Here is a 14,459-nt window from a genome sequence, read left to right on the forward strand (position 1 = left end):
TGAGGTTGCTCCATCTCCCATCCCGTGCCCCAGGGGCTGCTCTACTACAACACTGACAGGTGATCCAGGATGGTTAAAAGCACTTGTTTATTGGTTACAATATCAACTCATGGCAACATCTTTCACTGAGCCACTGTACAAATACAAAGAAAAAGATCCATCCTGGAAAAAAAAAGCTATAAACAGAGTTCATAGCAAGTGATTTTTTTGTCACAGGGAAGTCTTTTTACAACAGCACTGTTAAAGAACAAATGGCACAAGTCCCTGGTTTTTTAATAGCTTAAATAAAAGCTTTAAGACTGTTTCTGAATACATACACAATCCAAAGGCAGTGCAGAATCACTTCATAATTGGTAACATTACCAAAGTTTTCCAAAGTAGTCAGCAACAAGTAAAAACAAAACGAAAAAAGCTGATGAGAGATCCTGGGAACTAAAGGCAAAGTAAAATCAAGCATGTTTAGAAGCATTTTACTTTGGACTCCTTTGGATGTAATATGTACTACAAGTGTTCAGATGCTTTTATTAAAAAAAAAAAAAGGAGAAAAACACAAAGAGAGCACCATTGTGTAAGTAAAACAAAGGCTTGAAATATCTAAGACTATTCCACCGAAGTCCATATTAGTTAAAACCTAAACATACTGTGTGGTATAAGAATGTCAGGCACATGTAATCTGTTATCAGTTATATCAATTAGTAACACTGTTCACACATTTACCATAACAACACTGCATTAACATTCTGCATGTATTTTACATAACCAGCAATTGGATAAAAGGCTCTGGTGCCTCTGAAGTGTAGGAGGAGTGTGACCAGCATGCATGCCAGAGTACTGGATACACAGTGCACCATCAACCCATGCTAAGTACTTGTACAGGAAATGCTATCTCAAAACCAGCCATTCTGCTACACAACCATTGATACCAACTAGTCCAATTAGCCAATACTCTCACCAACATCTTAAAGCACAGCACTAAACCTAGTGGAGGTGACAGTGTCCTCAGAGAGGACAGACTACAACTCTTGGAATGTTTTCACAATGTCTTCATTCCACCTTAAAGTAATTAATGTGAACTTCATCGTGGGACAAGCGGTTACACAACTGAAGTAAAGAGTTAACTATTTCCAACCCATGCATTACATAAGGACACACTGGGACCTGCTGCTACACCAGGTCAGCTTTACCAAGGCAAGGTCAGGCCCTGTCCATACGCAGGGAAAAGCCTATTTATTCTCTGTTCCATTTCCACCGGTACAAATCTCATCAATATACTGAGCTGTCGGCTCTGCCAGGTGCTGCCCCTTCTCTGCAGTCGAGCACGGCAGAGGGTGGTGACGTTTGGAAGGAAAAGGTCTGGAGGCAGATGGGAACAGGCCACATTACTGGAGTGCAGAGTGCACATCAGCACGATGCCGCAGCAGCTTTCTCCTCCAGCGAACAGACGCCTGAGTCTACACAGGAACAAGCCCAGGCTGGGCACTTGCCCGAAGGGAGAGCTCTCTATTGCAGAGTTCAGTCTTGTAGGAAAACGCTGACAAGCTCTACCTGAATAAAACAAATTGTTACACCGAGCACATGGTGCTGCTTCCCAAGCCATGACCGACTGCCCTCAGAGAAGAGGCTGGGCAAGAACAACCCAGCCACCATTGGCACAATGCTCCTGGCTACTCCATTTCTTAATGACACAACTTACTTGAAATTAAGCTAAGGATGGAGTTTGGCAACAAACTTTGAAAGCCAGTGAAGATGTGCCCGCTAGTGCTGCCAGACCTGCGAGTGAGTTTGCTGTCATAGTGCAGTCAGGAATCACAGGAGCTGCACACTCGAGCCCGTGGTAACTGTGGGCACACACCAGTTTCTTTGAGATTCAAAACTGGGGTAAAACCTTTTAAGTAAAACCTACAAAGGGTCATTTTATTACCTTCCTTGTATTAGGAGAAGTTTGAGCTTTTACCATTGAAGCCACACCCATTTTATCAGGGGCATCGGCCTTGAGAGGTCAGACAGCCGTTTAACAGGAATGCCATTGCCTGTGTGAGTCACTACATGGCCTCACACAGCACCTGTGGTACTGAAATCTGTAGGCTTAAAAAAATAACCCATCTCCAGGGCAGGAACGAAACGGCAAACGTCACCTGGGCAGGATCTATCACGGGCTTTCTCCAAGTTCCCAAGATGCACCAGATGCTGTTTTCCCCGCTGTGCTCGGGCTTCTCCAGCGTCTCCTCGTGCGCCGACACAGGAGCCCCCTCGGACCTGGGGCACTTCTAACCCAGGGTGCCCAAGGAGCAGAGGCAGGCAGGGCTCTGTGATGCCTTTGGACACCTCAGCAAGTGGTTGGCATTCCTTAGTATTTATTTTAAAAGCAGCTGAATCCAACAGACAACAGCCATCCAACACTGACAGTGAAGTTATTTGCAGTAATAACCTTACAAGAGCCATTACCACGGTTACAGGATACCTGAACTGGTAAGAAAAGTTATATACAGCTGTAAAATTGGTTTTGGAGTTTCACAAGTAGAAACCAGTTTTAATACCAGAATGTAAAAATGGCACCTGTCTTGGCAAAGGTGTTGACTAGGAAATTGGTTCAAAACACACTTCTATGGAAAAAAGTTTTTTAGAAAAAGAATATTTTCTTAAAATTCTTAAGTAACAAATTTCCAGAATGATTCACTCAAGGCAGCTGTGAGTTACAAAAAAAAAAAATAATTGAGTGTAGCACTAAAAAATAAACTGAGTCTGCAAGATCCCAAAGAGCTGCTCACTTAAGAGTTACAAGAATTCCACAACAGTTCTTTTAATGCAGAGAGATCGTAAAGCAAAACGCTGAGGAACTCCTGTGAGACACAATACAGTGGGATTTTGGTCCTACACCACAAGGCTGCTGTTAGGAAATGTTCCTTCTCCAGCACAAGAGGTACCTTTTCCTTATTTTAAAAGTGAATTTACTGTGATTGACTGATACATTTATTGGCACCTTCACCACTATAGACATGGCAAGTTTACAGGCACAGTCTGGAAGTACTGAAATTTAAGATTAAAAATGTCAGAAACTTGACAAATAGTCAGCCAGAAATCCAGTTGGATATATTACAAAATTCTGGCCCTTATCTTGACTACCTGACCCAGAGACTCCCAGACTCCCCATCGGTTCTGAGGAGCAATAACTAATATCATCTTCCAACCTGGTGATTTAAAATTCATGTTATTTTTAAAGTAAGTCACTTAAGAGAAGCCAATAGACTTAATCCCCCTTTCAAAAAAAGCCACAGACGTTCAGATTCCCAAGGGAACATCCACTGTTCAGACAGGCTGCCATGCACCAGAAAGTTAAGCAACCTCCCTGGGCAGTTTCATAAGGGCATCAGTCACTTGATTTTCCTCTCTCTACGCTCAACTGTACCTGATCAGATTTATAAGCAACTGACATCCAAATCAGAATCAAATGGGGAGAGGAAAGGGCTATTTACAGTGTTGGAGCTGCAGAACAACTGGCATCCAGTAACCCCCTGGCACAGCCCTCAGTGACCACAGAACGAGCACTGTCAAGGTTATCGTAGGAAGTTCTCAGGGGTCACAGAGGAGCATTTTAGTTACACAATTCCTTTGATAATTCACTGCACAGAACTGACAACAAGCACTTTTGGCTGTGCTGTGCTTTGGCAACCCCCGAATTTGGAGGGGGATTACAGGCGATTAACTGCACAGTTAAATCCTCTTTAGGAATTTAAGCAAAGTCCTCCTGAATTTCTCAGCTAGTGTGGAACTGAGCAAGCTCTGCAGAGGCACTGCTCTGGGCTCCCAGCAGCAGCTGAATCACTGTCAGTGCAGATCAGCTGGAGTCTGAGATGGGCCAAACCCACCCTGTTCAGCCAGAGCCGAGCACTCGGCTACTGTACGACAGCAGCGACCACTTGGCTTCTGTACCCACGGACTGACTGCGTGGAATAACTGATGCAAAAAGCTGCAGGAAGGAAGCTAAAACTTCTAGAACTGGAATTATTTTATTTTCAAATTAATTTTGCTGTTGTTGCAAGCCTGCCTGGCATTAACTCCTTGGTGTTTGGAGGCCATGACTGCCAATGGATGAACCAGGAACCACTGGCTTGAAGGAAGAACCCCCCTGATTAAAAATAGGCAAGCAGGTCAAGAAGTGAGTGAATAAGGCGGTAGGTATTAACTGGGAATCTCCAGGGCCTTTAAAAAAAAAACCCAAATGCCTTCCATTATAAAAAACACATACATACCATTGGGTTCACTTTATCTACAGTAAATTCACAAAAAACATTGAAAACAGCAATCTAGTTCACCCACTACAAAACTCAGAAGTGACATCTCAGGTTAAAAGCAAAGCTATAAATGTAGTTCCTTAAAAAATGCAAACATATTTCTTTACATACAGACAAATGTTACATGATTGGCTGCTATAATGTGTATATTCTGTTATGTACAAAAAAAAAGTACAGGATTAGCAGACTGAGCACAAGCAAAAACCCTTCAAGGACAATCTAACCAAACCACCAAAAACAAAAAGACTGGCTCTTAGTTTGTCGGTCACCATGATTATGTGTGCTGGCCCCTTTTAAAAAGTCAGTGATTTCTTCCCCCCTCCCCTATTTCTTCACTTGATTTTTTTTTCTAGTTTACAGAAAGCCTTTTTGTGTAATAATCAGTGAATAGAAAAACTTCACCTGCAAATACAAGGTAGAAATGTTATTTCACAGCTATAGGCTGCAGCATTGATCTCTCCAGATCTCAAATGGAGAATGTACATGTTTGGCTCCCAGTTAATTCCAGATTCTGAGAAAACTGTCCCAAGACCCTGTAGCTACAGCCATGCCGTCATCAGTGACACCTAAACAGCTGACACGGTTGTCATGGCCAGCCAGGACACCTGGAAAAGAAGAAGCAATGGAAGTTACTGACTGCAGGATGTCAAGGACTTCAGCTGTTACTCTGCTCTCCCAGGCAAGTCTTAAATTTACTAAAAGAAGTTGTAATGCAAGATTTTAATTATCCTTTTTGTCTTTACCCTAAAGAACCATACAGAACACAACAAGAAACTCAACAATAAGGTTTTTAAAAACATATACACATGGTATTGCCTCCGTTTTTCTTTCTGCCCTCACAATGTAATGTCTCCTTCCTGCCTAATCCTAGATCCCTAATCAGGTTGTCTGTCCCCTGTTTTCAGCAATGCCGTCCACAATTTCAGCCATCAAGTTACTTCCAAAATCAAATGTGATGTCTCCTGACAATGTCTTGGTAACAGGAACCACCTTGAGTTTCCCAAGTTTTTCAAACCCTTGGGATCACAAATCCCCCACATATCACGTCAGACTATCAGAAGAGGAGCACTATCCTGCCTCTTCCCACTTTGCTTTTGCTTTCCCTCTGCCTGTTCTTGCCCTTGTCTGCTCTGCCAAGGTTCCACACCCAAGTCTATCAGAACTCAGCTAGCCACGTGTCCCTTAAGGAAAAGGATCTATTTTCAGTCTGAAAAGCAGAACTGATGTTCAGAACTGAACCAGGCCCCAGCATTTAAGTTCCTGCAAGTAGCACAAAAAACCAGCTGCGCTATAAACATGCTGTGTCCTGACAGAAGTGACTAATTCAAGGACCAGAAGTGTCCACTTCACCTCTCTCCCAACAGGAGGAAATGATGGTCCCCAAAGCAAAAAGCCTACATCAGAATTACTGCCTCTGAATGGGTGCAGAAGTCAATGCAAATGTGTAATTTTGCATTACTTAAATTCACATACTTCAGTGAAATGCATTTTCTGCAGATGTAATGTCATTTTGGAAGCTGTTCCTCAGCCCCAAGAGCTGAGATCTCCCAGCACAGAGATCTGTAATGGCTCATTCCCAAAAACAGGCCTGTTCCACTAACTGCAGCGTTTACTGCACACACCAGAGATGGAACTGAAACGCAGTGTAACTACTGGAACACAGAACCAAATGCAATAAAAGGGTGCCATTCCAAAAGAACTGTGTTAAAAGGAAGTAGGCAGATTCCATAACACCAGCAACAGCACTGGCAATGAACTGGCTCTGCATTCTGCACAGAGTGTGAACATCCCCTGGGACAGCTCCCAGCAGTTGTGTGTCCTCACCTGCCCTCTCCCCCTTCAGGGTGTCCCACACGTTGCAGTTGAAGTCATCGTAACCCGCGAGCAAGAGGCGCCCGCTCTTGGAGAAGGCGACGGAGGTGATCCCACAGATGATGTTGTCATGGGAATACATCATCAATTCCTGATCTGCACGGAGGTCAAAGAGCCGGCAAGTGGCATCATCAGATCCAGTGGCAAATGCATGTCCATTAGGGAAAAACTGGAAGTTTTAATTAAGAGACAAGAGTTTGACACCAGAAAAATACATTGTTCATGCAGGAGTTTAAGAACATGACAGGATTATTTTGCCAGGGTGACCAGAGTGGTTTATTTTAAAGAAATATATGCATGTTAAAAAATGCATATAAACAACTATGCAAGGAAACCCCTCTGGAGCAGTGCTGGTGACACCTGAGGACTGGAATTGTACCCAGCCAGTTCCCACGTGCAGGGTAACAGGAGTCACAGGGGATGCAGCTGACTCCTACAGAACAGAGCAAACCCCAGTTCTGTACATCCTGCCTGTGGGCCAGGAAGACAGGGAGAAGTGGAACATGATGTTCCATCCTGAGCTGGTCAGCCAGGTTGGCTCAGCCAAGATAGAAGATTGTAAGCAATTCAATTTAAAAAAAAAATCTACTCCAAATCCGAGTCATCCTCTCAACATCCGTATTGATTGAAACGGGAATGGAGAGAGCTCAGCGCATCTCAGGTCTAAGTATAGGATCTGCATTTTTGTACTGGTCATGCGTTTGGTATTTTCTCAGCCTTAATAATTTTTCATGTTTATCAAAAACAGATGCAGCTTAGACTTAGATTTCATTCCCTATTTACCAGGGCTTGTATCTTGCAGATCAGAACATAGTGTTACTATGACAGGGAGGAAATACAATCCAGTTTATAAATATTACCAAATTATTCCAGGGAATATTCAACATCAGGACTGATTTTTAACTCTGCCTTCCAAAATATTTCTCTGAAAGCTCTTTTCAAAGAAAATATTAAATACACTTTTGTTCAACCAAAACCTTTAAGATGAGGACACCTGGCTGTTTTGCACCCTCTCAGTATATTGCATTTATCTGCAATTTTCAGTTTTTAACACATTGCTACACTGCAAAAAATCTCCCTAGTCCATTCTTCACTTCTTAAAAAAAGTGATGTCTCAGTTACTGAACAAAAACACCGCTGAAACTATCCCAAGAACAGCTCAATGCATCACAGATAATGGCAATAATAATTCAGTTACAAACTAGATCATAATTTATTAGACAACCTTCTCCAATTTAGCAGTCCCTACCCTAACTAACTGATTTTAAATTAAGGTAACTCAGTAGCTGAATTCATGTAAATATAGCCTTTATCCTCCCCCTTTCTTCCCACGTGGAAATACAAAGGATCACTTACACAAACTGCATTAATATCTGACACGTGCCCCGTGAATGACTGCCTGCACATTCCATCCCGGATATCCCAAAGCTTTGAGGAGGCATCGCAGGCACCCGAAACAAAAGTCCTCATGTCTGGACTTAGGGAGAGACTCATCACATCTCCAGTGTGCCCAGTGAATGTGGTGGTCTGCTGACCAGTTTCAATGTCCCACAAAGCGCTGCAGATAAAAGGTTACAATGTTAACACCGTGTCTGTGATTATTTCAGAGTTCAAGTTTCAAATACAAATAAAGGCACTGGAGAGAGGAAAAGAAAAGAAAGAGGGGGTGAGGGAAGGCCAACAGAGCTCAAAAACTCACCAAGTGGTGTCTCCTGAGCTAGTGACAATTTGGTTGTCATCTAGGAAGCGACAACAGGACAAATATCCTAAAAACAAAACAGTTATGTTAGTTTCCAACCCAGGAGTAATAACTGCAAGTTTCAAATCCAAGAACAGCATCAAAGTTCTCCCACAGCCAGTGTGTGACCAGCAGTACTGTTGCACAGCTCAGAGCACACCTCAGAGTGAGATGGTTTCCTGTGGTGCAGTAGCAAACCAAAGTGGAAGAAGACCATGGCTGACCTGTGTGTCCCGGCAGCTCCCGGCTCACCCGCACGTTCCCCTCCCTGGTTTTCAGGTTGTATATGGAGCAGATGTTGTCCAGGCCACCACAGGCCACGTAGTTGCCAGAGGGAGCGTAGGCACAGGTCATCACCCAGGAGGATCTCAAGGGAATGGCGTGCATCTTGGGAGAGACACAGCTCGTGAGGGCATGGACAGCAGCTCACTCTCACCCAGTCACTCGTTCAGCAGCTCAAACACACCATGGGCACTGTGCACTATAAGCTTCAGTATCTGGATTTTACAACATATTACAGCTCATTCCACAGTTACACATCCACACACACTGGGGTGACAGATACCAGCAGTATCTGCAGGGCAGACATACAGAACTTCAGCACGACACTATTCCACAGCAAAGCTATCCTAAACTTAAACATTTACAACATTTGTTTATTCTACTTAATTTCTTTGTCCAACTCTTTTACATTTTTGAGCTATAGGTCGTAAGACAGGATGGCTGTGCCCATGGAGACTGGACAGTTTATGTAAGCACAGCTTTTTAATTCCTTCTCCTTTCTCTGCCCTCAAACCCAAAATCTTCCTGTAAATTCTGAGGTTGTGTATTTCTACAATTCAAAACCAAATTAGTTTCAGACACAATACCAGACAGGCAGAGAGCAACAGCTACCAGTTACTGCATTAGCAATTTAAGGGTGAAAATGTTACATATTACCTATGTAATTAACTGTTGCTTCAGAAACACACCCTACAACACATCACTAGTAATCAGCTAGTCAAAGAGGAACAAAAAATTATGTCTGAATTAGAAACACTGCTGCTTTTAATTGACTTGCAACCATAGAAAAAACAGACACAAGCCTTCTCAAACACACAAATCATACATTAACTGTTGATAAAGATTATAAATAAGTACCTTATTTGTTGTATAACTATCCCAAATAATTAATTTTCCATCTTGAGAAGCACTGACTAGTAGCCTAAATATAAACACAAAATAAAATATGTTAATGTAAAACAAACCACAAATATCTCAAAATATACATATATCATTCATGATTACCAAGTGATTCAGAAGTTTCATTATTTCTCAATTACCCTCTGCTTTTTCTTTTTCAGTGGAGGGGTGCATTTGTTGGGAAAAGTCTGCAAAGATCTAGATCTACACATGACCTGACTGAAGAGTCACATGGGCACAGGGACTCATGATTAGCACTGAACACAACCACACAACTTGGTGAATTTTATGAATTTTATGAATTTTATGCATTTTATGAACTCCCTCCACAGCTGCTTTCATTTTTCACACAATAATATTCTAACTACACAGTTATAAGAAAGCGAATAAGGAATTTAGGTGAAAATAAACCTGGAGAACAGAGTCCAGATGTATTCCTCTCTGGACAACATGACAGAGACACGAGGCAGTGTTACCACCTGACCATCAGTTGCTCTAAAGGCAGCATAACAAAATTCCAACTTTTCCCACTATGTACAAAAGGATCTTTTTTTTCAATGAAATAAAACTGGTCAGTAAAGTTTTGAAATCTTTGTTATCACAGCAGTTACATGACTATTCAACATCTTGGAAAATACAATGCCCAGCATTCCAAAAATATGCCTCACCACATACTCTCCTCTGCTTAAACAGACTCAAAAACTTGGTTAAAAATGAAAGAAGGGAAAATACCCATAGGAAGAACAAGCCAAGTACCTCTCCTCTCAACCAAGGTTTCTCTATCACCCCTCTGCAGTTTTAAGAAGGCAAAGTATAACTAAACCCAAAAAACCTGTGATGTCTCTTCAAGGGCACCAACATCACTCCATAAGACTCCCAAAACCTGACATTAAACCTGAAGCTGACAATCTGATTTCCAACCCTTAAACTGCAGGTTTAAGCCTCCCCTGTACCAACCTTGAGTCAGATCCCCAGTGCATGGCATAGATTTTGGCTAAGTGACCTCTAAGCGTGCGCCGGGTCCGCATTTGGATCCGACCCACGGAGTCCAGACTTGTTGTGATCTAAAAATAAATAAAACAAACCCCCGAGATACTGAGAACTATTTTTAATGCACGAGATAACAAAAATACATATGAACTTTGATAGAACATAATCTGCCTTGGCTCACAACAAAATCAAACAAAAAAGGGCTACTATTGCACACCCAGGATTAGATCCTTGCAACACTGACAAAAACAGATTTTACTGCTGACAGACTGTAACACTCTTCATGATGGCTACACCTGAAACTTCAGGAAAGTTTTTTAAAAGCTATTTAAGGCTATTTCAGATTATCAAATCTGAAAGTTTTCAATTAAAACCAAGGAAAGAAAATCCTCCAATGTTTACTGTACTGTTACTTTTTTAAAGCACGGCAGAACTTTAAATGCAAAATCTTTTTGTTGCTAAAAGACATTCATTGAAGTCTTTCTAAATACATTAAACACAATAAACATGCTCTATTTAAAAGGTGAACTGGAAGCAGGATCCATTAAGATGGTGGGGGGTTTTTGACTGGTTGGATTTTTTTCCTGTTTTGTTTATTTGGGTTTTTTTGGTGGTATTGTTTTGTTCTGTTTTAAATACACAGTACATTTCCAAAGGTTTCTTTCACTTCATTCTTTCAGTTACTGAACAGGAACATGCGACAGTCATAAAGTGGTATTTTTAATTTTTTTTCTAATAAGTAACAGGCTATACAAAGAATCAGGAACATACCTGAGCAAGAGTTGTGTCACTGCACGCTTTCCTGGCATCCTGAAACAGAAGAATGGAACAAGTTGAATTGGAAAGGCAACACTGAGCATCAACTGAGAGAGTGTCTAAAGGAAAAATAACTCAAGTTAGGCTTCAACACACTCAAAAAGCCACACACCACCACCGACTGACATCCCATACACCTTCTGTCACCCTAACTGGTTGGATTGTTCAGGGGATCTAAACACTGGCACACAACTAGGGGTAGTGGAGGAAAAGGGACTTAGGAAGGGCTGTGCCCCAGCAGCCTTTGAATCTCCCTTTCTACAGACTATGGGATTCAAAGGCACTTGCAGCCATCCTGAAGTCCCAGTGCCTACCCTTTTCCCTGTATTCCTTCCCTGGGGTGGATGTGCTTGCTCAGGGTGTGCTGAGCACAAGGGAAGAACTGATCCACCTGGAAAAGCAACCATATATTACACATGATTAGCAAGCTCTGTGCCATATGAGGCTGTACATTAATTATCAACCCCCTTGGCATCACAGGGGGAACAGTGCCAGTTGGGAGAGGCAGGATGGAAATCAACAGGCAGGATCTGAGCAGGACAAGACAGCAGGATTACCAAAGCTTCACCTGATGATGCACTTGATGCAAAATGAAGGGGAAAAAAAAGATTCTACTAATGCCCTCACTCATTTCATGGAACAGGTGGTGCTCAGCTCTCCATACAGACATTCCTTCGTTTTTCCTTATTTCAGACTGCATGGACATAGGACTTATTTTCTGCACATGATTCAACCCGACCTAAACACCAGACTTTCCTTTCATTCACATAACCAGTCACAGACTGAACACCTGACATGGGTGAGCACCACTGAGCCTGGTCCACAACACTGATTTTGCAAAACCTGGTTTTAGTTACAGCTGAGACTGCGCTGCCCTCCTTCAACTGCGGCCCTGCACTTGAAAAACTGAAACAGGCACATGGTCAGCAACTCCTTCTGAGAAATCTGGTTTTAAACTGGCTTAAAATTAGACAGGAACTGTGTAGCACAAGTTTAGTTAAAATCATTGACAGCTCAACTGAAGGATCAAGCCACAGAACCCTCTTGAACTCCTGTGATTTTTCCAGTTTCCCAAAAACAGTGGTTTTCACCACACATTTGTGTGTCCCCCCACCCCACCACAGTTCAATCTGTGCACAAATGGCAAAGTCCTCTCTGAGAGGAGGAACGGAAACATTTACTCACACATTTTGGAACTGCATCAACACTTTCAGACCACGATCTAAATTTTTTTTTCAAGCTCTTGCTTGAGAGTTACTTGACATTGCAACTTCAACATTTCTTAAGTGCATGTTTATTTTGACCACCCTTTATAGCTCTCCTCCCAAGAAGCAAGCCTGAGAGTGGATTAAGTCATCTCAACTTATTTTTATAATGTCTGAACTGTAGAAATATTTATAAAATGTTGACGTCTGGAATCAGGAGGGGTTTAAAATACCAGAGCAGCAAATCCCTTAGCACTCAGGACTTATTTCATCCACAGGAAAAAACACACTGGATATTAAACAACTTTACTTGTTTAGTTTAGCTGAAATACTTAAAGATGTTCAACATAAAATGATTTCTCAATGCAGTCTGAATGAGACAAAGCATTTTTTCTCTTTAAGGAACAGCTATTAGCAACACCTGTACTTGAGGCTGTCTAACACTTGCCATACGATTGGCAAAGTTGCAGGAACAGGAGAGTTTCAAGAGACTATTTTAATTCTTACACTGACACTGTCATTTCTATGTGAGCATCGTCGTAACAGAATTATTAGTGTCAAAAGATAAAAAAGCTCCTCTATGTACTTGTAGATTTTCTCAGTTCATGCAGCAGACAATGCAAAATTGGTGAGAAAAATCTACCTGCTTGATCAGTGTGCAGCCCCCACGATTTCCAAGCACACACACCTCAGACTACAGTTTTTTCCCTAAAATTCATGGATTTTTTTACATATAGTGCCTATTTGTTCAAAATGTCTGGTTCAAGTGACACTGTACCAAGTAAGCAGCACTTCCAAAAATCATTATCCTCAATTTCAGCTCTCAAAGTGAGGACACACATATCACAAGGGAACTTTTATTACAGAGAAAATTGGGAATTAACTTTAACCATAAACTCATCTGACAGATCTGACAGTTCAGTGTTCAAACCTCCTGCACTAAAAATTCTGGCAATCTTAGGTTATTCCTCCAACATTGTCTGTGTACAGAACTGAGCTACAGCTGCAGTTACTGCATGGGGAGACAGGTACCCACATCACTGCGACATTGGAAAAAAAAAAATAAAAATCATTAAACACTTCCAAAATACCACAGGCTAAAAAAGGGGGAATGGACAGCTATGCACTGCAGTTTGTACACTTGAGGAAGCTGGTAGGTACAATCTGATCTGGACCTCACTTCTAAGCACAAAGCTGATTTTTGTGATTATACTGTTAGAGGAAATATCAGACAAAACCCAAGAGCCATAAACAAGTAAGACAGCAAAATTCTAGCTATATATAAAACATCAAATGCTGGTAGTGACCTCACCTATTTTAGGAGTGCATCAAAAATAACTCCTGAAAATTACCAGCCCAATGAATCTAGACACTTAAAAGGAACTTTTTTTTTAGCTCCTGTACCTATCCTCTTATCCATCCCAAACAAACACCTATTTAGAAAGAAAACTGTGCAATGATTTAATAAGCAAGATAAACAGTGACCTATACAAATACGAAACTGAGTTATTTAGTCAGAAAGTTTCTTGGGTATTAAGTCACCAGGAGCATTTTTAAGTTGCATATATATCTGAAGTCAGAATTAAGCACAAGGTATCCAACCCTGCACTCAGATCCAAAGAGGAATCCCTAATTGCCACTGCTGAGCCAAAAGACTCCAAAGGCAATACAGCCCTGCTTACTCAGCTACACCTGATAGATCCAGTTACACAGTTGGGTGACAGAGTTACAAAGGAAATGTTGAACTGACATAAAGCCACAAAATGGAGGGCCAATTATACAAAGGGCCAATCAGATTTTTATGCTCCAAAATTTAAAAAAAGAAGCAAAGTTTCCTGCAGCACAGTGGAGCTTTCCTGGTAGCTCTTCCTTCACACAATTTTGAATAAAACATAAAATCAGTCTGATTGATTACCAAGACTGAGCAAAGACTTAACTGGCTCACCCTGATGCCATATAACGACAGAGTCTTCACACATCAGGTAGAGGAAAAATTATGTACAACTTTTATTTGTGCAACGCTGTAATAAAGCTTCAATAGAAAAAAGTATTTTAAACTGAAATTTATTTGCATGTCCTACTGGAAGGGGCACCCAGTGCCACAGCACTGACTGATCCCACCCTTTTCTTTCTAGAGTGTTTTAAGTGAAAATGATGGGATGCTGAACAAGCAGCAGGAGAGCAACACTTGCCCCCACCACAACTCGTGAAACATGAAGTGTGTTCTCCACATGGCTGACACCAACAAGCAGCCTCACACGAAGCAGGAGACACCACACAACAACTGCTGCCAGCAGATGCCGTGCTAAAAAAAGTCAGTGTGCAACATATTCCAAGAAACCTGTACTCCCCACTGATAGGAAT

At 41.7% G+C, this 14,459-nt stretch overlaps 1 protein-coding gene across 5 annotated transcripts in view; it reads right to left on the minus strand.

Annotated features, from left to right (window-relative positions):
• Positions 1-65: 65 nt before the first annotated feature.
• The window catches only part of GNB4 (G protein subunit beta 4), a 63,098-nt gene continuing 48,704 nt past the window's right edge, over positions 66-14,459 (minus strand). For all 5 annotated transcript variants that reach the window (XM_017810523.1, XM_017810521.1, XM_017810526.1 and 2 more), the window contains exons 3-10: positions 10,846-10,884; positions 10,042-10,148; positions 9,043-9,106; positions 8,127-8,289; positions 7,864-7,930; positions 7,521-7,722; positions 6,117-6,333; positions 66-4,897 (exon numbers count right to left, since the gene is read on the minus strand). In XM_017810523.1, the coding sequence (XP_017666012.1) occupies positions 4,791-4,897; positions 6,117-6,333; positions 7,521-7,722; positions 7,864-7,930; positions 8,127-8,289; positions 9,043-9,106; positions 10,042-10,148; positions 10,846-10,884 (966 nt within the window). In that variant the 3' untranslated portion in view covers positions 66-4,790. The remainder of the gene's footprint in view (positions 4,898-6,116; positions 6,334-7,520; positions 7,723-7,863; positions 7,931-8,126; positions 8,290-9,042; positions 9,107-10,041; positions 10,149-10,845; positions 10,885-14,459) is intronic.

Source organism: Lepidothrix coronata, unplaced genomic scaffold (genome assembly GCF_001604755.1).
Source record: "Lepidothrix coronata isolate B3197 unplaced genomic scaffold, Lepidothrix_coronata-1.0 Scaffold29, whole genome shotgun sequence".
NCBI lineage: Eukaryota > Metazoa > Chordata > Aves > Passeriformes > Pipridae > Lepidothrix > Lepidothrix coronata.